This window comes from Notothenia rossii (assembly GCF_949606895.1).
Source record: "Notothenia rossii genome assembly, contig: SUPER_8_unloc_1, whole genome shotgun sequence".
NCBI classification, from domain to species: Eukaryota; Metazoa; Chordata; class Actinopteri; order Perciformes; family Nototheniidae; genus Notothenia; species Notothenia rossii.
Genome location: NW_027640357.1, coordinates 30,001 through 53,091, shown reverse-complemented (window position 1 = coordinate 53,091; position 23,091 = coordinate 30,001). Strand labels below are relative to the sequence as shown.

Below are 23,091 nucleotides of genomic sequence, written 5' to 3'. Positions count from 1 at the left end.
ATTGGCAGCTTTGTGAGGCAACAGTGCCAAAGTTGAGGTCTTTTTAAGCATCACCTAATGCTTAAAAGGAAAAGCTAACAGGCTGAATTTAAGCAGGTGTAATGCTTACCATTTTAGCATAGCATGTTAGCATTTTAATCCTTGATGATTAGCACTAAAAACAAATTACAGCTGCAGTTAGCATGGCTCAAAAGCATAGTAATAAGGGTGTCTTGTTGTGTTTAGTTTATGAGCTGATATTGAATAAGTTTTCATGCATCTGTCGACGTTTCAATTGTTTATAAATCAAATAGCAAAACAGGAAAATGAATGTGAGGCTTTTGGAGTTTAATGAACACTTACATAGGATATAGCAGCTTGAGAGTGCCGAAAAACAATTTACCATATAAAACAAACAGTACCCTCATGTATACAGCAGACCAAACAAAAAAGCACTGAAAAGAGAATTTCACCAAATATGTCGTTTTTCCCTCCCAGTGTACACACATATTCATATTTATCTTTACGTGGATCAGTTAGCCATATCACACACCCTCTAGCACCAGTAGCTGCAACAAATAAAACATCTTAAACTTCACATCTATTATTTGTTGAATCTGAAGCGGTAGTTAGAGTAAGACGGGGCGTCCGTGGCATCAGTAGAAGCGGCAGGAAGCAGCAGGAGCCCTGTGTGGTTGTCTATCTTACACCGATCCATCGCCTGCTTGTATGACATCTTCTCTTTCGTGATGGGGTCCACCAACTCTTTCTTGTAGGTGGTCTCATCTTGTAGCTCATCAGCTGTTTTGCTGTCGATAATATTAGTGGCGAGAGCTTCTTTGACAGATAGGCGGCCTGCTTTCGAGGGATCCACAAACCCACCGGTGAGGTACTGTGCCTCCATATACCTCCTGGCATTTTCATGTGGAATATACCCTTTACTTGCGGCGGGTCCCACTGCGAGACGGTCCTTGGTCATGGGGTCTTCGACTCCTGTGAAGGCCTTTTGGGCATTCAGAAGCTTGTGCATGTCACTCGAGTCAATGAGCCCACGTTCAGCTGCTTTGTGGACGGATAGTTTGTCCTTTATGGCGAGATCAACGATTCCCCCGGAGGCTGCTTGGGCCTCCAGCAGCTTCAGAGCTGTGTCGGCATCAATGAGTTTGCGGGTCAGGGCACTTCTCACGGACATGCGGCTGTCAGTGGTGGTGTCTAAAATGCCGGAGATGGGGAAATACTCATCACCTGCTGTGGAAGTGAGGTTGCTCAGACTGCCACTTTTGCGAATGTTGAGTTGAGGTGAGCTGTTGTATTGAGTGTTGAGGCTGGGGAAGGAGGACCTCAGGGAGCTTGGCATGTAGCTCAAAGGAGAGGGTGAGGTGGTTCTGATGGGTGATCGTTGGGCTGAATGGATGACTGGAGGAAAGACGGGCATGCTGGGTTCCCCTGCGACAAGGAGGGAAAACTCAGTAATGGACATTTTCCCTTCCCTGTAGCAGGACATGTCGTACTGGGTCAAGCGACCGTCCTTCAGAGCCTCATTGATGGAGTACTGCTTTCCACTTTTGCGATCCTGCAGGATTGTTGTGTTGCCATCTGGACCAGTTGAAGTGATTTCCTCCCAATCGCATTCCAACTCAGACAGCTGGATGTAGTGTTTGCGATCAATCAGCCCCTGGGCATAGGCATCATAGGGAGACAGGTTTTTACCGGTCTCTGGATCCAGGATGGTGATCTTCGTTGAGAGGTTTGTCTCCCGTGTGTGAGTTTCAGAGTGGTCCTCTCTCTGGACACTGCTCTGCAACTCGATGATAAGTATGTCTCTCTGGTGTATTTTGTCCTTCTCGTTGAGGATTTCTTTCTCCAGCCGTCCTAGGTCAGAGGATGACCTCAGACTCCTCTGCTTGGACATCATGTTTCTCTCACTGATCATCTTGGACTGTTGCTGGAAGGTCATGGTGATGGTATTTCTTTGAGCCTCTAGCATTTTGAGCTGTCTGAGGAGATCCTCCTTCTCTCTCTGCATGGTATCTTTGATGATGACGAGACTGGTTTCTTCCTCAGAAGTCACGGAGTGCGACGTATGCAGGTGAGTAATTCTGATGTGGAGGTTCTGGGTGTCGTCTTCCTGGTCACGCCTCAGATTTCTCTCCTGCGTTACGAGGTCTCTCATGTGTTCCCTTTCAGCCTCCAACGCCGGGTCTTTCTCTACGCGAACAACCTCTCTGTAAACCACCTTCTCTATGGTTTTCTCCTTTTGCAGAATTTCCAACTTTAACCTCAGGTTGCGGATTTCTCTCTCAATACGACTGATATGGTTGGCCTCGGTCTCCTTGTCGGCGCGTATATCATCAGTAAGTCTTTCCAGCTTAGGATCCCGCTCCACTTTCAGGATCTCCTCGATGATGATCCTTTCCTCAACGGGCGGCGGAGCGTTTTCCAGTTCAAGAATACGAGACTTGATCTGCCTGAGCTCGGACTCCACTTTAATCTTCTTCTGGCGTTCGTCCATCTGAGCCAGGGTTCTCTCTTTGTCTTGAATCAGCGCTCTAAGCTGTCTGACCTCTATATCAAGCTTTCTGCGGGCTTTCAATTCGTCGTCTAGGTTCTTGTTCAACTTGTCATGCTCCACTAGCTGCTTGGGGTCCTTCTGAAGACGCACCACTTCTTGCATGACGATCGTCTCCTCGGGCTTCTGCCTTTCGAGGAGGATGTACTGGTTCTGGATCTCAAAGAGCAACTCCTCCACACTGCGGCGTTGTTGGATCTCTTCTCTGACATTCCTCCGGAGTCTGTCAGCCTCTTTTTCAAGGAGAGGATCATTCTCATATTTGATGAGCTCTTTCGTGACAAGCTTTGTCTCCACTTTGGACTTTTCCACCTTCAGCTCATCTCTGTCCCTGCGGAGTCGGGTCAGCAGCTCGATGGTGGTCTCGTAGTTGACTAGCAGACGGGAAGCTTGGTTGTTCAGCCTTTGCAATTCCCTGGTAACCTCTGGGCTCTTCTCTTCTTTGATCACTTCCTGGGTCACCTCCTTGTACTCTATCTTGGGTTTCTGAGAGCGCAGGGTGGTCAGAGTCGTAATCAATGTCTTGCTTTCGTACTCCAGGTTCGTGCGGTTACGGACAGAGTCCTGAAGTTCTTTCTTCAGGCGCACCAACTCGATTTCTGTCTCAGGATCAACTCTGTAGATCTCATTGATGATCTCCTTGACCTCAACTTTCGGTCTGAGCTTTTCCAGCTCACCGTAACATATCAGCATGGTGGTCAGGTCCTTCAACAAGATAACATTCTCATTCTTCTCCTCCTCCAAGGCAATTCGCAGCTTCTTTGACTCTTCCAGCGATTTTGGATCTTGCTGTACTTGCTTTACCACCTTGGTGACTATCTTAGGTTGGATGGTGGGAATGACCCTCTCCAATGTGTTGATCTGGCTCCTTGTGCTAAAGATGCTAGTGTTGAGCGACTCGGACCTGAAATCCTCCTCTGAGATATTAGTCTGGAACGTGAGAACAGATTTCAGCATCTGTGGATCCTTCTCAAGCCTCACCACTTCCTTCTTCACGATCTTCGACCTGGTTCTTTGTTTCTGCTGAGACAACACCGTGAGCTCGGTTTTCACTTGGATTTTCTCAGTATCTCTCGTTTGGAGCATCAGCCTTATCCTCTCTATCTCTTCTCTCATCCTGACGGCGTCTTTGTCAAGCTGGGGGTCTCTCTCATACTCCGTCATTACCTTGGTCAACAGTCTGGGTTCGACTGTGATCAGCTGTGTTTCCAGTTTGTGGATCGTCACGTTGATAATTTCGATCTCCGAACGGGTTCTGGTCCTCTTCAAAGACTCATCCTGGATCCGACTTTTCAGTGACTGGAGTTCCAACTCCAGTTTCGGGTCATGGTAGTATTCCACCACCTCCTTCTCCTCCAACCTCTCCACTCCTCTCCTACTCTTAAGAGACACAAACCTCATTCGGTATGTTTCCAGGTCTCTTTCAGCATGCAAGCGTCTGGCTACCTCCTCACTTAATTCCTTTTTCAGACTATCACTTGCCTCCAGGTCCTTCCTGTCGCTTTTTAGCTGCATCTGCTGATGGACCACCACCTGACTGACTTTCTGTTCATTCTGCACATGAATAAAAAGATACATGTAATTATTTTGGGCACGTAACAATGGGAATAATTATTACTTGAGTGATGTATTTTGATGTCATAATATCGTACCCTGGCCTTGATGTGTTTTGTTGTCCCCAACTGGTGGAGTATCTGCTCGTTTCCTGCAGACACCTCGGAGAACAGGTTCAGTAGATTTTTTTCCTGCAGAAAGCAAAGCAAGATGCGAAGTTGAAGGTGACGGAGGGAACATTTTTATTGAAAAGGTAGAGATTTGTCATGAGTCTTTAAGTGTACCTTTCTCTGTACAGCCTTAGCCATGGTTGAAGTTTGACGCAACTTTGGGACTGGTTCCTCATAGTCAACATCATCCTCATCCTCCTCATTCAGAGTGCCACGGTAAGTGTTCAACTTAGCGTCATACTCCTGAAAGCAAATGCATTTATGGATTTAAGGATTAAGTAAAAGGAAGTGCGTGCTTAATTCACTGTAAATAAGAATATTGATATTGTCTGAACTCACATTCAGGACGCTCTGCAGATCTCGGGACAGATACTTGACTCGGTCCAGATCATCGGATTTCTTCTTGATGTCCTCAACTACTTTCTAAACAAGAAATACACAGAGACTTGAGTTAGATTGTATTTAGAATTTGGACACATTTGAATGTATTTAAAGAAATACTTCCCACTCACCCTTTGAGAGTTTTGTTTGGTTGTTATTTGCTTCACATCGTCTGTAGGTTTGATGGCGTTATTGGGCAAATTGAGCAAGAAGAAATCCAGTCCCTGAACAGCATTCTGGAAATCTTGGTTTTTATTGGTTGATTGCTTTAAGAGGGCAGACCTAGAGAGAAATATGAAAAACAGTCCATTGTTCAACAAGTCGGGATTCAAAAAACCACAAACACAGTTACAGCTTGCATTTAGTTTGACTCACCTTTCCTGGAGCTGATTATTGACAGACGTGTAGCGGTTCTTCAGCTGTTTCACCTCATTCTCCTGGCGGCGGATGTCCGGACAGTATTCATTGAATGTCCGCTGCAAAGAGCTGCAGGACTGCTCCGTCAGGTCCAAGTCTCTGCCTAGTTTAGTCACCTCATCCTTCTTGGCGGTGACGTCCTGACGCAGAAGCTGTTCGGCATAAGGATAAAGACAGGTTACGAACTTGTTTGCACCTGAAATTGTTAAATCTTTAACAATTATGGAAGAAATCTTTTTGATGGAAAAACGGAGATTGCAAGAAACACAACTCAACAGAAAGTGGGAAGACTCAAAGCAAAGACATTTGACTGGAACAATAGATACATGTATCTTCGAGAATATAATAACATGGAGACATATCCCTTTTCTTTTATTTGTATTTTGTATTGCCTTATTGGCCTTTTGTTACATGGTTGTAATGTTTTTGTAATTATAACAACAACTAAAAAGTTAAATCTTTGACTTTTTAGAAGTACCACACCTGCAGCTGCTGGTTGCGACTCGGGAGGGCGTTCGGTTGATCATAGATGGCGCCTTCTTTGGCTAATTTCTCCTCGAACCCAGACACCATGCCTTCCACATTCAGCTTCTGCTTCTCCAGGAACATGGAGGCTGTGGCCCTGGTAGAGAGGAGAGAAACACAACTTCCTGTTAGGAAAACACTGAATGTCCTCTTCCAATATCAGAGTAACATAGTAACAAAGGTATCCCAACTGTAGCTGTGAACATGACAGGATGTGTGATTACCTAGAAGAGCATCAGGACTGTTTGAGGCATATGATAGCTATGTGATTAACATGATGATTCAGCCTCTATGGAGAGAGACATATGACAAGCATGATCATCTCTGACGTGGAGCTAATCTGAAGTAAACATTGAATACTGCTTTCTATTCCTCCATCTTGTGACTGTGTAACTCCCTCTCTTGGATATCAGCATGTGAAGGACACTGTTCAGGAACTACTTGATGCTCTGTATGTGATGACTCCTTCCATTCTGGAGAGGATCACAGATACATGGATCCTGAGATTCAAGCTCAAGCTGGGGACCAGGGAGATCTTTCGAACACTTCCAAAAGATAGAAATTATATAAAGGAGAAGTTCTTTCTTACTTTTTTTTATAGAGATCGATGAAGTTGTTGATGTCCTCGATCTTGTTGTTGGCGGCGCTGATTTTGAGGGGCAGGGAGGAGGCGGTGGGTCCGAGAGGCTTCTTGGCCAGAATGGGCTCCATCTCTCTCTGCAGAGCATTCTTCTCCGACTCCAGCTTCCTCACAGCCAGAGCAGATTTCTGAAAAGGCCAAAGTTCAATGGCGTTAATGATGGCATCAAAGTAGACAGGTTGAGTGTGGAGGTGAACTTACACATACACATAAAGACAAAACATGGATTAGATAATGAACTTCAGCCTATATTTCACCTCGTGCTCTTGCAGGCGTTTGTTCAGGTCCTGAGTCGGGTTGCGGTTGTCCAGCGGGGATCTGAGGCGATTCAGGACTTCTTTCTCGTTCCGCTGCAGGGCTTTGTCGATCTTGTCCATTTCACTGGCCAGCTGTGCAGCTCGTGGATCCTCGGGAGCACTTTGAACAGCGACTGAGGAGGAGAAATGACAAAAACTATACAATGAAAACTGCAAGACTCTTTCATAAAGACTAGGCATTTACACACCAAGGGCCTGTTTCTCCTGGCGATTCATTTTCCTTTGTAAATATATTTTTTCGACGTGTTGTTTTGGTCATTAAATACTTTTATGTAATAATATATTGCAAAGAAACGGGTTGCGGGAATGCAATTTTAATGTGTTTTTGGTTGCTAACAAGTGTCTAAATGAGACGACTAAACATCATCACGGCCAACATTAGCCTCCTTTAGCTTAGCGGTGGTGACGTGAAGTCATGTGACCTTGCTGTAGTTCCTTTATAGCCCAACATTAGCCACCTTTAGCTTAGCGGTGGTGACGTGAAGTCATGTGACCGTGCTGTAGTTCCTTTATAGCCCAACATTAGCCACCTTTAGCTTAGCGGTGGTGACGTGAAGTCATGTGACAGTGCTGTAGTTCCCTTATAGCCCAACATTAGCCACCTTTAGCTTAGCGGTGGTGACGTGAAGTCATGTGACCGTGCTGTAGTTCCCTTATAGCCCAACATTAGCCACCTTTAGCTTAGCGGTGGTGACGTGAAGTCATGTGACAGTGCTGTAGTTCCTTTATAGCCCAACATTAGCCACCTTTAGCTTAGCGGTGGTGACGTGAAGTCATGTGACAGTGCTGTAGTTCCTTTATAGCCCAACATTAGCCACCTTTAGCTTAGCGGTGGTGACGTGAAGTCATGTGACAGTGCTGTAGTTCCTTTATAGCCCAACATTAGCCACCTTTAGCTTAGCGGTGGTGACGTGAAGTCATGTGACAGTGCTGTAGTTCCTTTATAGCCCAACATTAGCCGCCTTTAGCTTAGCGGTGGTGACGTGAAGTCATGTGACCGTGCTGTAGTTCCTTTATAGCCCAACATTAGCCGCCTTTAGCTTAGCGGTGGTGACGTGAAGTCATGTGACCGTGCTGTAACGTTAGCTTTTTTATAACACATTAAGGGGTTGTTAATATGTGGAGACTCTCCTTCCATGTTTATTTGTCACTTCTTGGTGTGTGCATAGGACTTTATATTCAGGAGAAACAAATAAAGGAGATCCTGTTATGATGTCTTTCTTCTCACCTGCTTTCTGAGGGCGGACCACATCCACAGTGGGGTTCTTCAGGGAGGACATGTGCACAGATCTACGGCTCTTCAGATCCCTCAGCGCTTTATCCAGACTGAACACACACATCATGTTTCATTAAAAATACATCACAGGATTTGTTGTCATCACATAATAAAAGGACGTAGAGAAAACCTAGGGTGTGTGTTTGCACTCTGTACCTTTTGACTTTCTCCAGGGCCTCGGCGTCAGGGGGGGGGACCATAAAGCATGTCCCTGGGAGGGTCCTGGTCTTCCCACTGCTGCCCTGGAGCACCCAGTTCTTATTATCAGAGTTGGACTTTAGGGTTAGAGTCTCTCCACGCCTCACTGTGTCCTGAAGCACACGTAGAAGAAGATAAAATGAAGATAAGAAGAATATACAAGGTACGTTAGAGGGTCTTGAAGATGTTGTTCCGATCAGCCTACTCACTGTCGTGCCCCCTATCATCTGTTTCCCCTGAACAACCTGTCCCTATCATTTGTGTCCACTTTAATTGTCCTCTCCATGATGGTATGTTTCTGTTTTGATCATGTTCAGTTGCTTTTACCTCTTAGAGTATTTAACTAATTGTACGGTGTCCTTGGGTGTCATGAAAGGTGCCTTAAATCAAATGTATTATTATTATTATTATTATTATTATTATTATTATTGTCTTCAGTGATTTTAATACTAAGTTAAATGTTCCTTATATCTTGTCTTGGAGAAAAATGTCAGACTTGATCCAACAATAAAGTATTATCCTATTATTATTTATTTAAAAAGGGACAGTGCACATTAATTCAGCCAAGAGGCTATTTCTCATCTGTAGTCCCTGGACAGATTTTGTAAGTCACCCATGGGCGTAATTTCCACTGGGGACAGGGGGGACATGTCCCCCCCACTTTTCAAAATCCTGTTTGTGTCCCCCCACTTTTCAAATGTGTTTATTATTATTTTTTACTTAAGGGGTCATCTTCACGGAGGAGCGTCTGTGTGTGTGTGGCACGAGCGCATTTTGTGTGAGAGAGAGATAGAAAGAGAGAGAGAGAGAGACAGAGAGAGACAGAGAGAGACAGAGAGAGACAGAGAGAGAGAGAGAGAGAGAGAGACAGAGAGAGACAGAGAGAGACAGAGAGAGAGACAGAGAGAGAGAGAGAGAGAGAGAGACAGAGAGACACAGAGAGAGACACAGAGAGAGACAGAGAGAGACAGAGAGAGACAGAGAGAGAGACAGAGAGAGAGAGAGAGAGAGAGAGACAGAGAGACACAGAGAGAGACACAGAGAGAGACAGAGAGAGAGACAGAGACAGAGAGAGACAGAGAGAGAGACACAGAGAGAGAGAGAGAGACACACACAGAGAGAGACAGAGAGAGAGACACAGAGAGAGAGAGAGACACACAGAGAGAGAGAGACACAGAGAGAGAGAGACACAGAGAGAGAGAAAAACAGAGAGACACAGAGAGAGAGAGAGACACAGAGAGAGAGAGAGAGAGACACAGAGAGAGAGAGAGAGAGAGAGAGACACACAGAGAGAGAGAGAGACACAGAGAGAGAGAGACACAGACACAGAGAGAGAGAGAGAGAGTTACGGGGGTTGTTGTTAGCATCTGGTGCTAGCTCGGAGCTAACAGAGATTAGAAGCCCCCCCCCCCAGAGGATGTGAGGTCATCACAAATAAAACAGGCTCACATGGAGAGGATACTAGATAAGTGTGCACACTCATTACACTAAACATTTCTCTTGGATTAGTTAACACTATAGTCCCTAATATATTTGTAGAAAGGCAGGAAGTGGAATTAAATCGAGAACAATGTTTCATTGCGGAGGACCCCCTGTTTTGTGTCCCCCCCACTTCTCAAACCAAAGTTACACCCTTGAAGTCACCCTAAACACACATTTCATTTTAAACAAGTAAATACAGTCAAATAAAAACATGCAACATAATCGGAAATCGTAATAATAAAAAAACAGAACAATCAAAACAAAACAAAAAAGAACATGTTAAAACACAGGCAGTGTATTAAAGAGGAAGATACAATTAAGATAAGAAGAACATATAATATATATAATGTACGTCTTGAACAGTGATCTGAACATCTTCAGGGTTTTAGATGCTAAGTGAAATGCTCCGTGTATCTTGTCTTGGTAAAAATGTCAGATTCAATGATGCTCCTAATAACTTGTTGTGGCATGGGTGTGCACTTCTTGGATTATTAAATTAGGATTTCTGATTCTGATTTTGACTTTTGAACAGAAATACAGGCCTCTCCTGTCATAGGAAACCCTGTTTTTTTTTATATTAAAGTCTGTAAAGCACTGAAACGTATCTTACATCTTTATCAGCCCAGTCACAGAGGGCCACGACGGAGGTGGGTTTGGTGGGGAGGGTCCGACGGAGCTTCAGAGGAAAGATGCCGTTGCTGAGCTCTCTGAGGTCAGAGAGACGCTGATCGTTCCTCCGGACCGCCGGCTCATCGCCCTGCAGGAAACATTGTGTTAGAATAGTGTTGGGAAAATCCTGAATGTCCTCTTCCAACCTGAGAGTCACATGATCACAAAGGTATCCCAACTGCAGCTGTGAACATGACAGGATGTGTGATTACCTAGAAGAGCATCAGGACTGTTTGAGGCATATGATAGCTATGTGATTAACATGATGATTCAGCCTCTATGGAGAGAGACATATGACAAGCATGCTCATTTCTGACGTGGAGCTAATCTGAAGTAAACATTGAATACTGCTTTCTATTCCTCCATCTTGTGACTGTGGAACTCCCTCTCTTGGATATCAGCATGTGAAGGACACTGTTCAGGAACTAGTCGATGCTCTGTATGTGATGACTACTTCCATTCTGGAGAGGATCACAGATACATGGATCCTGAGATTCAAGCTCAAGCCGGGGACCAGTGATATCTTTCTAACAAATAAAAACACTGTTGAAGGGAAAACTCTAAATGAAAGAGTCTTGTAAACAAAATATGTGGAACGGAAACAAAAACACTGAGGATTAGACATTTAGTTCATATCTTTGAGGACAGATGGAAGGAATGGGTGAGGTATACAACACAAACATAACAAATGACCCTTCGGTTAGATGTTGACAATTAATGTTCCTAATTTCTTAACATAAAAGAATATAGTAGCGGTGTTACCTCCAGAGCCATCAGGACCTCTGGGTTGCTCTTCCCTGTGAGAGCCTTCGGGTCCAGATTGGAGTTGAGCCTCTCCAGAGACTCGGACAGCGTCTCTGCCTCCAGCTGGAACTGTGACACAAAATATATTCACTTAAAGGTCTCCTATCATGCTATTTTTAGGCATATATTATGGGTCTCAGATATATACAAATATGTAAAAAACATGTCTATGATGTGTTTTGCTCAAAATACCAAACAGATCATGCATTTTAGACATCCCTGTATTCCAGCCTTGTTAGAAAAGGGCTGATACTGGGTCCTTAGCTTTAAAAGAAAAATAAGAGGAGGAGGCGGAGCTAATGCCTGCCCAGATTTCTACGAGATACAGCTAAATGCTGCCGTGATTAAACGCCATATCATGTTCCAAACCACATCGAGGATTCTTTCTGAAACGGTATGGAGCTCAAAGGCTTTCTCTCTTGCCGGTTATACCACAAGGTGAGTTCCTTTTTACTTCCTGCTTCTTCACACACATGCTCTCCAGTACAGGTTAGCTCTGAGTGTTAGCGATGCTAATGTAAACACCGACCATATTATGTCCAAAACATGTCGGGCATTGTTTCTGATAGCAACGTTTCTGATTGGGCCGTGGGTCCACATTTCAGATATTACGTCATATCGGACGCAAATCTGGATCAGCTCCGTTGTTCCCCCGTTTTTAGAGATTTGGGTACGGAGGAAAGGAGAGAGGGTTTTGTTCTCAGGTGCTGTACTTTACTTGGAGTTTTTCCGTTTCATGAAACATAATCATTGTTTTTTAGGCTCTCTACCTTCTTGTAGTCTTCGATGTTGTCCAGGTGTATTTCCTGAGCCAGACACAGGTTGAGGAAGGCCTGCCACCCTGACTGCACAGCGTCTCTGTGAGCCTGAGCAATACAAATGCCTCAGTTTAGTATATTACATTTGTTATAATCATTCATCATATTTGACCCATCACATTGATCTAGGTGACAGCTGTACCTTAATGGTGGAGCTGGCAGGATGTTTCTTCTCAACGAGTCGTTCTCCTTCCCCCTGCAGTTTGTTGATCTCCTTCTCATGAGATAGCAGACCGCTGGTTTTGAATTTCTGAAAAAGACAATAGAAGACATGATTACAACCTCTACTACATCAAATATGTCAGTAAATACCCCACTGGAGAATTTAAAAACAGCAGTTGCTAACAAGTGTCTAAATGAGACGACTAAACGTCATCACGCCCAACATTAGCCTCCTTTAGCTTAGCGGTGGTGACGTGAAGTCATGTGACCGTGCTGTAGTTCCTTTATAGCCCAATATTAGCCTCCTTTAGCTTAGCGGTGGTGACGTGAAGTCATGTGACCGTGCTGTAGTTCCTTTATAGCCCAACATTAGCCACCTTTAGCTTAGCGGTGGTGACGTGAAGTCATGTGACCGTGCTGTAGTTCCTTTATAGCCCAACATTAGCCACCTTTAGCTTAGCGGTGGTGACGTGAAGTCATGTGACCGTGCTGTAGTTCCTTTATAGCTTAACGTTAGCCACCTTTAGCTTAGCGGTGGTGAAGTGAAGTCATGTGACCGTGCTGTAGTTCCTTTACAGCCAAACACTTGCTCTTTACTTCATAAAGTGGTGCTAAAATGTGGAGATTATCCTGCTGAACTAAACGTGTAAGTGTCATAAACGTTTGTTTGACACAGAGTTGTTTTCTGCAATAATCCATTGTCTTTTTTAAATGAGCCTCATTTGACTCATTCAGCCAGCAGCACCAGTTACACCTGTTGGATCCAGAGCTGGTGTAACCGGCATTATGATTCATGGTAAACTGTAAACATTTTTTTTTTTAAAACTGTAAACATGGTAAAATCTCCCGTAATAGGCGCTTTCACACCGGAGTACTTCTCCCCCCGAACTAGGCCGATAGGGGGGGTGGATTTGGTTTCACACCAAGAAGGATCTGGGCCTAGTCCCTAGTTCGTGCAAACCTTTTCACCCCCAGATAGTCCCTGCTAGAGAGGTGGCACTTTCCTTGGGATTAAATGGTTCGTGGGTGTGTCGGCCACACAAACAAATTCTGATTGTCTCGGCAAATTGCAAACCGCGCCCCGTAAAACTCCGAAAAGTTTTGTGAACCCAAAGCAGAAGAAGAAGAAGTGACGTCAGCGGCTTCATTTGCCTAATCCTCCCTCAGAGAGTTATTCCGGTGAGGACGCGATCTACTAGGACAGTTCGAGGGACTAAAGAGTTTGGGGGGACTAAATACCGGGGACAAGTACCGGCTAAGTACTTGGTGTGAAAGCGGCTAAAGACTCCCCCCCCCCCGCTCACCTCGTACTCCATGCGGACACTGGGGGCGTCCACCATGCGGTCGCTCCAGTCTCTCTGCAGGATCCTCTCCTGCTGCCCCGACAGGTAGCTCAGCTCCTTCCTGCAGCTTTGCACGTACTCATACAGCGAGGCCAGGTGAGCGCGCCGCTGCTGAGACAACTCCTGTACAACCAGAGGGGGAAAAAGTGTTTACCATACAGTGTGGTGTCCGTTAAAGCTTAGAGGCATACTGCATGGATTACAAGAGACTCAAAACTAGAAGCAAGTGGATGTAAGTTAGTTGTATATCAACACATCCAAAGGTTCCTCTGATATTCAAAGACTCTTATACTATTATATTAGAAAGTGCAGTAATCAATATTGAGATTTCGATTACATTTCGATTCCTTCTGGAACCCTATCAGATGACAAAAAACGTAATATATATGATTATGAAACCGGCCTCTAGCATTGTGAGTATTTCTGCGACATCTGCTGAACCCCAACACACAGCATGCATTACATACACACATCCCTCTGAACTTAGCTCAACTCAAACACACTTCAAAGCCTCACAGTGGAAAAAAACTCACACAAAGTTTGTCATATTTGTCCTTGAGGGCGGCGTACTGCTCCTGAGAAGAAAGAAGAAGAAGACACAGGTGAATGATTCATCCTGAAGTAATATGTATGTGTTATTATTAGCCGGGGGGGAGATACTGTGTGCAGTTGTGCGTGCATGTGTCTGTCTGTCCAAAGCATATTTTAGTGACTGTTTTACACTTACTAACGGCTGACTCAACACTCCTCTCTACAGTTCGCAAGTGATCAACTACCGCGTATTTAGCTAAAGGCCTTTCTGGTAATTAGCCTAGGATAAAAACAGGTCTCAACTACTCTGATGCTGGCTTTTTGTCATGGCTCAAAAACCATTACAAATATTTTAGAAAATATTAACCAGTGGCACTACATGTCCAGAGAGCATTTGACTGATCATGAGGGTTAGTGTAGTGTCTCTAAAGTGGTGTGGAAAGTATTATTAATGTCCAAAATCCAGGTTTGTCTTGAATGTAAGGAAGCCTGGAGGGACAATAGAGCGGTGCAGAAATGAGTCTTAAACCCTGAATTGAATCTGCATTTTATCTGATGTGAAGTCCTGTGACCGTGCTGTAGTTCCATTATAGCCTGACATTAGCCTCCTTTAGCTTAGCGGTGGTGACGTGAAGTCATGTGACCGTGCTGTAGTTCCTTTTCAACCCAACATTAGGTTTTTACTCCACAAACCATAAAGTGGTGTTAATATGTGGAGATTATCCTGCTGAACTAAAAGTATCATAAACGTTTCTTTGCCATATGTATGTATTGATTGTGATGTAACACTGTTTGCTGGAGGTCTGCCCCTCTCTGGTTGTGTGCTGTTACCTTGGAGCTGGTGCTGCTGGGCTGCAGCTGGTCTTTGTACGCCTCGATCTCCTGGTGCAGGATGTTATGTTCTGCCATCTGCTTCTCCACGTCAGGCAGCTTTGGGCCGTACGCGTCTGACTTTAACTGTCTCTGTAAATCACAGACACAGGACCGTTTTCAACCTGTGACCTTTACCAGTCATGCAGATGTTCAGTTAACAAAACCCAAGATTAACTGACCATTTTGTCGTCCAGCAGAGGCCCCCAGTCGATCTTCTGTTTGGGATCCAGAGTTTTGACCTGGGAGTACAGCTCCCTGTAGATGGAACAGTCCTTCACCCAGCGATCGTGGAGGTTTTTCACGCTGCAGGAGGAGGAACCAGAGACAAAGAGATTTCAGTCAATGAAGCGTAGAAGCGTAGAGAAAGGGGAATGTGGAAATGAATATTTGAGGTGGCTATAAGTCTCGACGGCATGCAACACATTGAGTTTTAGGTGCGTCTGTTGGCATGCATGCAGCAGTGGAATTTAATAGTACACACACAAGGAAGTACTGTGCTTAAGTTCAACTGTGAGTTCAACACTTCACTAATCCACAACATTTAAAAAGGGGTAAATACTTTTTACTTCACTTAATTCATCCTACAGCTATAGCGCTACTAGTTACTTTAATAAGCAATATTTTTGAATGAAAAATAATAATATGATGATCAAATATCATGTTGTGTAAGAAATGAAACTAACTGTTTATTCAATAACATCTGAACAATTAGACGATTAAATAATGTTTTAGAGAAATTAATTGGCATCTATAACCATTTAAGTATTTGTATTTATTTATTTTGAATAACATTTCGTTTTTGGTAGACTTATTAAAATATGTTTTAAATTTATTTTGACTAATTTTGAGTCATTTATGGTTTTTAGTGAAGCTCGAAATTATTTTTACAATTTAAAATGTTTTTTTGTTTGTTGATAAAAAAACTCAAACATCTCCCTCCATCTCCTTTTTGTATTTCTACTTGTACTTGAGTAACAGGTGAGAGTGCTTCCTCCAGCGCTGCCTGCATGTTTCTGGGTATGAACTCACTCCTTCTCGATCTCGTGGGCCTGCGGGTGCCCCAGCCTCTTGGCTTTGTCCACGTCCATGAAGAGGTCCTTCAGGAGCCCCTCGGCCTGCGACAGGGTGTCAGCGTTCTCCCTCTGGTGGTACAGTTTCAGCTTCTTCTCATCGCGCTCTGTGTCCTAAGAGGGAATCAAAGGAGTTTTGTTTTTGTCTGATTCTATCTTTTTTATCACAAGGAAGTTTGCATGAGACAATATTAGCCATTTTAAGAAGTGTGCCCAGCAGGTGTACATGGCACCTCTCTCTTACCACGCCCAGATGATGCTCTGCAGCCAGGATGCTCTTCTCTACTTGGTCGGCATTTTCCTGCATCCGAGAAATCACCACAGCCAGGTCCTGGGCCTGAGCCCTGGGTACGAGAACAGAGAGGTGACGGTTACAATCATCCAAAACACTGCAATGTGAGAAATACTGAAGACAGAAGAAAAGTTAGAGAAGAATTTATATTTTTTAAAGAGGTCTTATTTTGCTTTTTGGGGTTCTCCCTTTCCTGTAGTGTGTTCTATAGGCTCCTTTGTTTGCTTTCTGAACATAATGACATCACTATGTAACCCTCACACTCCTATTGGCTGGCACTCCAAAACATTGTACATGGTAGGCTAAGGGGCGGGACATCTCTAAGTTGTTGACCAATCACAACAGAGCCGGCCAGCTAACCAATCAGAGCAGACTGGGCTCTGGTTTCAGACAGAGGCTGAAAAGAGGTGCTGCAGCACAGACAGTATGAGAACAATAAAGAGCTAAATTCAGCACGAGAGGACTCTTTAAAGTAGAGACACTACATACTGATATACACCTGAACATCAGCAGGAGGACTCTTTAAAGTAGAGACACTACGTACTGATATACACCTGAACATCAGCAGGAGAGGACTCTTTAAAGTAGAGACACTACATACTGATATACACCTGAACATCAGCAGGAGAGGACTCTTTAAAGTAGAGACACTACATACTGATATACACCTGAACATCAGCAGGAGGACTCTTTAAAGTAGAGACACTACATACTGATATACACCTGAACATCAGCAGGAGAGGACTCTTTAAAGTAGAGACACTACGTACTGATATACACCTGAACATCAGCAGGAGAGGACTCTTTAAAGTAGAGACACTACATACTGATATACACCTGAACATCAGCAGGAGAGGACTCTTTAAAGTAGAGACTCTACATACTGATATACACCTGAACATCAGCACGAGAGGACTCTTTAAAGTAGAGATACTACATACTGATATACACCTGAACATCAGTAGGAGAGGACTCTTTAAAGTAGAGACACTACATACTGATATACACCTGAACATCAGCAGCAGAGGACTCTTTAAAGTAGAGACACCACATAGCATGAAATGTCCTCTTGATCACATAACTTGTTGCTCTTGTTTCAGGCGTGGACTCTGGAACAAAGAAGAATTCCTTCACCTGCTCGACATAATTCCTCCCTGGCATGTCATCCATCTCAGACCTGTTTGTTCTGTCATTCCTCCGCCAACGAGATATGAAAGCAAACTATTTATTTTTGACACACCCGTATCAGGACAGTGTAAAGGCGGGGAGGGGGGGGGGGTAATAAGAGGGTGTTTCCCCCCTCCTCTCTCATTAGCGCCAGGAATGCTGTCCATTCAGGTCTTATCTTTCCTTTACAGGACTTCCTTTTTGTCACTCCCATTGGAGGAATGTGACTATACCATTAGTCAGTGCATTTACAGGTACCTTTGAATCGCTTACTTGTTACTGGCTCTATGATGAAATACAAAACATATGATGATTTGACAAAATATGATGCTAAACGACATCACAGTAACGACGTGTAGAGGTGATACAATTGGTTGATTGCTCAATAAGTTAATTGACATAACAAAGAACCCTATGAAGAGTCTTTGTCTCGAAATGAAACTTTAACGAGGCTTCTCCCAGGCCAGTTAAAATAAAACAAACAAAGTCAAGCAGCTATAAAACAGACACAGCAGCATTAAATAAGCTGTGAGGTTAAATGTACTGATTTACAAAAGTAGACATTTACGGAGATACATTTTATGAATAGTAACAAATAGAAAGTCATTTTTATGTCTTACTTTGTGTTCATCATTTATTAAATTCATTTTCATGTCATAATGCCAAATATACCACGGTTCCAGTTCGTCAAACTAGGTTTTCTGCCATTCCTTTTAATTATTATTATTTTATATATAATTCTTTGTGGCAGGACAGAGCGACTAATGTCTAGTTTTACGTTTTGGTGATTTTATGACATTTTACAAACTAAACGAGCAATCAGCAGACTAACCCAGAATGAAAAATAGTTTGTCAAATATTTCCTGCTCAACGACATAAATAACTTCAACATACATTAAAATACTGTATTTACATGAGGCCATTTTTGTAAAGTTATTATTTTTAATTGATCTTTTGGTAAATATTGCTAACGTACTTTTTAGGACAAGCTATGTTTACATTTTGATACTTCAAAAGTCCAACATGTGTCCGACTTTATCATTCATTTCTTTATTTTTGTTGGTTTATTTTGGCCGGTTTTAACTTTAACTGGAAGGTAACACTGTTATATGACATAGAGGGCATGCCACGTTAAAATGCTCCACAAAGTCAACCCAACTTCATCCACTTCTGTCCGATACATAACAAATGAAACGTGTAAATCAGGTGATGCGTTCACTGACTCACTGCCGATTAAAGCAAACACTGAGAACCTGCCCTGCCACTCCCTCTGCCTTCAGAAACTATCTGCAAACACACCCGCTGTCAGATACCAGAGTACACACTGAAGCACAGCTCTCACATACTTGTACTTTATTAGAGTATTTCCCCTTAATACTTCCACTCAACTGCATTTCAGAAGCCAGTATTGTTCTTTTTCGTCCACGACATGTATCTGATTATTAGAATATATATCCAGATTTTAAATGCAGTACTTTTACGTGTAACAGAGTACTTGTACACTGTTGTATTTCTACTTTAACTTCAGTAATGTAACTTCTCATCACCTCGTCTGACTTCTCTCTCTCTCTGTATTTGTTTCTTTGCCTGAGAGGTGTCGCATTAACTGACTTTAATTTCTGGTTTCTCTCTCCGTGTGTGTTTAAAACTTTAATCCAGTTGATAAAGTGTATACAGAGTGTGTGTGTGTGTGTGTGTGTGTGTGTGTGTGTGTGTGTGTGTGTGTGTGTGTGTGTGTGTGTGTGTGTGTTTGATTAGAGGAGTGACTGTGGCCACCGTGGATCATGTTGTATAAAATGACACACGGTTATAAATGTGTGGCTCTTGCAGAGTAAAAGGAAATTGTGCAACCTCCTGGAACTGTTTATCTTGTACAACATCAGGTAAAGTACTGCAGGGCAGAGGTGGGAGAAGAACCATGACCTTAAAATACTTGGTTACAAGTACTGATTGAAATGCACAGTATGTAGTGTCTCTACTTTAAAGAGTCCTCTCTGCTGATGTTCAGGTGTATATCAGTATGTAGTGTCTCTACTTTAAAGAGTCCTCTCTGCTGATGTTCAGGTGTATATCAGTATGTAGTGTCTCTACTTTAAAGAGTCCTCTCCTGCTGATGTTCAGGTGTATATCAGTATGTAGTGCCTCTACTTTAAAGAGTCCTCTCCTGCTGATGTTCAGGTGTATATCAGTATGTAGTGTCTCTACTTTAAAGAGTCCTCTCCTGCTGATGTTCAGGTGTATATCAGTATGTAGTATCTCTACTTTAAAGAGTCCTCTCCTGCTGATGTTCAGGTGTATATCAGTATGTAGTGTCTCTACTTTAAAGAGTCCTCTCCTGCTGATGTTCAGGTGTATATCAGTATGTAGTGTCTCTACTTTAAAGAGTCCTCTCCTGCTGATGTTCAGGTGTATATCAGTATGTAGTGTCTCTACTTTAAAGAGTCCTCTCCTGCTGATGTTCAGGTGTATATCAGTATGTAGTGTCTCTACTTTAAAGAGTCCTCTCCTGCTGATGTTCAGGTGTATATCAGTATGTAGTGTCTCTACTTTAAAGAGTCCTCTCCTGCTGATGTTCAGGTGTATATCAGTATGTAGTGTCTCTACTTTAAAGAGTCCTCTCCTGCTGATGTTCAGGTGTATATCAGTACGTAGTGTCTGTACTGGGACATGTCTCCATGCTCTAATATTCAAAAAGCTTTTTATTTTTCTCATCATCACGTACAATGTGTTGGAGTGATAGCCAATAAAAGAGTGTTACATAGTGATGTCACTATGTTCAGGAAGTAAACAAAGGAGTCGAATGGAGGCGTTTCAGGCAGAATAGGGCCCCTTTAAGTTAAAGTAGCAGCATCTCAACATTGAACTTCAGTAAACGTACCAGTGAGGTGTCGTAAACATGTCCAGTGGTGTTGTTACAGCAAACACTGAGAGACGTTTCATTCATTCTCCAGAGCTCTGAATGCTTTCTTTTAAAGAATGAATAAAACTAATGTATGCTTCACACTCCGCATGCAATATTATATATACTGTATATTTAGTACCGCGATATCCCTTTTTTCCTTTCCAGTTTTTGACTCTTTTCCTTCATTTTTTCTAAATTATCTTCATCTATTTATTATTTGTTGTAAATATTTGTTGTTTTGTAAACACTGTTGGTGTCCACTGTTATAACATTTTTATTTATTTTTTAAATGTAAAATAAATGTTTGGAAATACTTTTGGTATCCTTTGGGATAAAAATAATAATACAAAATATATTAAAAAAATGTAAATACTGATGCGTAAATGCGTATAAATTGATATTAAAAAATAATTATATTCAATAAATAAATATAGCTTTTAATATGATAAAAACGTCATAAAAAACATTAAAATATTTAATTTATATTGGTTTTCTGTGTACTTTTGGCATCCACTGTATAGATAAAACATAAATACGTTTTGTTTTGTTAATCCTCTTGGTAGCCACTGTGATCAAATGATAATAAACAATATATATATAATGTGTAAGTATACTTAGTTTTGTAAACACTGATTTAAATAAGATCATGGTTAAAGAAGAAGCGGTTTGAATCAGATTTCAGGAAAGAAAACAGCGAATGAGTCAATACAAGGTAACCTGACACACACACACACACACACGCACGCACACACACACACACACACACACACTTACTTGCTGAGCTTCAGAGAACTGGACATCTCTGGGTCTGTTCGTTGTCTGCTGTGATCTGAGAGTCTGTGTGAGAGTGTGTGTGTTCCTCTCTCTTTTCCCCTCTCAGTTCACTTCGTCCACCTGTCGGCTCCTCCCCGCTGCAGGTGTGTCCGGAGGAAAGCAGGCGGACCTGTTCTTACCCACAATCCTCCTGCGCTGCTGTCATGCAGCTCCTCCTCCACTGGGAGGTCAGTATCTGAATGATAGCACTGTTTAAACTGAAGGGTAAAAGTACTCTTTACTCATTTAAAGCGGTAAAACCACAGTGTTAGAAAGTGAAAGTCATACCAAAAGTACTTATTGTGAAATATAACCCGTAATCAATTTTTTTAATAATTCTTTCACTGGCGCGTTAAGTTCAAACATTCAAAGAATGAGGAATAGAGGGGAGAAAAGGTTACAATAAGTGTTCAAAGAAATATAATAAAATATATATGCAATAATAATAATTATAAATATGATATTATATCATAATTTATTCGGATTTTTATCAAGTTTTAATTATATTTGGTTGTAATAATCCAAATAGGCAAAGTAGCTCGTAAAGAATGCTGTAACTTTAACAAGTACCTTTGCGCACAAAATGAAATGTATGTCAGCTTAAAGTAGTATAATTATGTATTAAATATAATAAGTACCTCAAGTGTTTTCTTAAGTACAAAGTAAGTAGATGTATTTAGTTTTATCCACCACTGCTTTAATGTAATATTGAATGAGTTGTCTCAGGTTCAGGGTTAGAAAAGAACCTGAAACTTTATTTATTTGCTTTATTGTATTTCCCATGTTTGTTTTTATTTAAACTACAACACTTTATTTGTATATGATACGGTTTACTTTCTTCCTCTAATGGAACAAGTGTTGTATAACTAGTATAGCGTTTGCTAAAACATTTTTAAATTGTACTAAAGATTTTTTTACTATTTGTCAATTGACAAAACAAATGTTTTCTTGTATTTTTATATTGCAATTATTTCCCAATTATGATAAAATTTGCTATATTTTTTAGTATGTTACCTAAAAATGGAGTAGAAGTACAGAGTAGCACAGCATGGAAATACTCTAACAAAGTGCAAGTACCTGTAAATGGTACTTAAGTACTGTACTTTAATTAATGTACTTAGTTACTTGTTAGGGAATAATTAGCCATAGTGTCGTCCTTCGCCCTCTGACGCAGCTGACCAACCTTGAGCAGCCGTTATCTCCCTTAAGGAGGGGCTGCCCTAGCAAGTTGTTGTTGTTGTTGTTACCAGTTTGTCACCTGGAACACATCGTTCCATAAGCGACAACAAAGGTGAGTCAGTGTCCTCAGCTGTTTAGTCTATCTAATGAAGAATGTTGATTACCCTTAGCGAAACTAGTTAAAACCTCATACGAGAGGAAGGTTCTTCAGAATTGATTGTGGCATCTCATCGGATGGTCAAACCGTGGCCCGTGGCATGTCTTGTGAATTCTCCGGCCGAAGCTCCAAATATGTGGGCTCAGTCAGAACAGCCTCATAATACACACATGAAGGATTCACACTTGTATTTCATGATCCACACTTTTCAATGCACACACAAATGTGTTCCGTTTCATATACATGTAAATAAAATCCAAATACAGAAAAAAGTTTTACATATGTATTTTTGATCCTCACATATTTTTTTTCCGTGTAAAACTCTGCACCTGCAAACACAAACCGCTTTCTGTGCACGGATCGCTGTGCATTCGTGTGTGGGGTTTTTTAGACTCCCCTCACGCTCACCCGATTCGTACTTGGAATTTTTTCTATCTATAGCCAATCAGATGTCTCCTTCATTCTAAGCCAATCACATGAGCGCGCCCCCACGAGGGTATGATTTCTTGCGTTCATGACACTTCACGTATTTTGCGCTGTTCGGTCAGCTCGCTAAAAAGAGGGCGGAGCTTCAGGTGATCATACAGAGCTGCGTGTCTCCGTCAGACTCAGCAGCTGATCTGATCTCTCTCGCGTCCGGTTACACTTCACTCGCGTTTATGTCCATATCGATCAGATCCAGCTCTCCTGATCGGCCTTTATAGAGAGCACAGATCAAACTATTTAGAGTGAATATCAGCCTATAATGACCGGAGGGGCTCCCCCCGTTGACAGTTCACTGTTTAGCACTGGCTTCGTAGTGC

At 42.4% G+C, this 23,091-nt stretch overlaps 1 protein-coding gene across 1 annotated transcript; it reads right to left on the bottom strand.

The window, feature by feature from the left end:
- Positions 1–306: 306 nt before the first annotated feature.
- Positions 307–21,068, bottom strand: LOC307017497 (envoplakin-like). Its single transcript, XM_079694845.1, has 22 exons — positions 20,914–21,068; positions 16,023–16,122; positions 15,738–15,892; positions 14,888–15,011; positions 14,667–14,798; positions 13,838–13,879; positions 13,266–13,427; positions 11,942–12,049; positions 11,752–11,847; positions 10,940–11,050; positions 10,119–10,265; positions 7,985–8,139; positions 7,781–7,878; positions 6,493–6,665; positions 6,185–6,363; positions 5,554–5,692; positions 5,029–5,222; positions 4,785–4,935; positions 4,612–4,695; positions 4,387–4,515; positions 4,201–4,293; positions 307–4,102 (listed from the first exon to the last, which is right to left on the bottom strand). Exons 1-22 carry the CDS (start codon positions 20,937–20,939, stop codon positions 584–586), a joined length of 6,117 nt encoding a protein of 2,038 aa, XP_079550971.1. The 5' UTR covers positions 20,940–21,068; the 3' UTR covers positions 307–583.
- Positions 21,069–23,091: the final 2,023 nt, after the last annotated feature.

Coding starts and splice junctions, on each gene's coding strand:
- LOC307017497 (XM_079694845.1), bottom strand. CDS start 20,939: ATGTCCAGTTCTCTGAAGCTCAGCAA. Junction 14,799..14,887: donor CTCTGCTGGACGACAAAATG/GTCAGTTAATCT, acceptor TGTGATTTACAG/AGACAGTTAAAGTCAGACGC. Junction 4,294..4,386: donor CTAAGGCTGTACAGAGAAAG/GTACACTTAAAG, acceptor TGCTTTCTGCAG/GAAAAAAATCTACTGAACCT.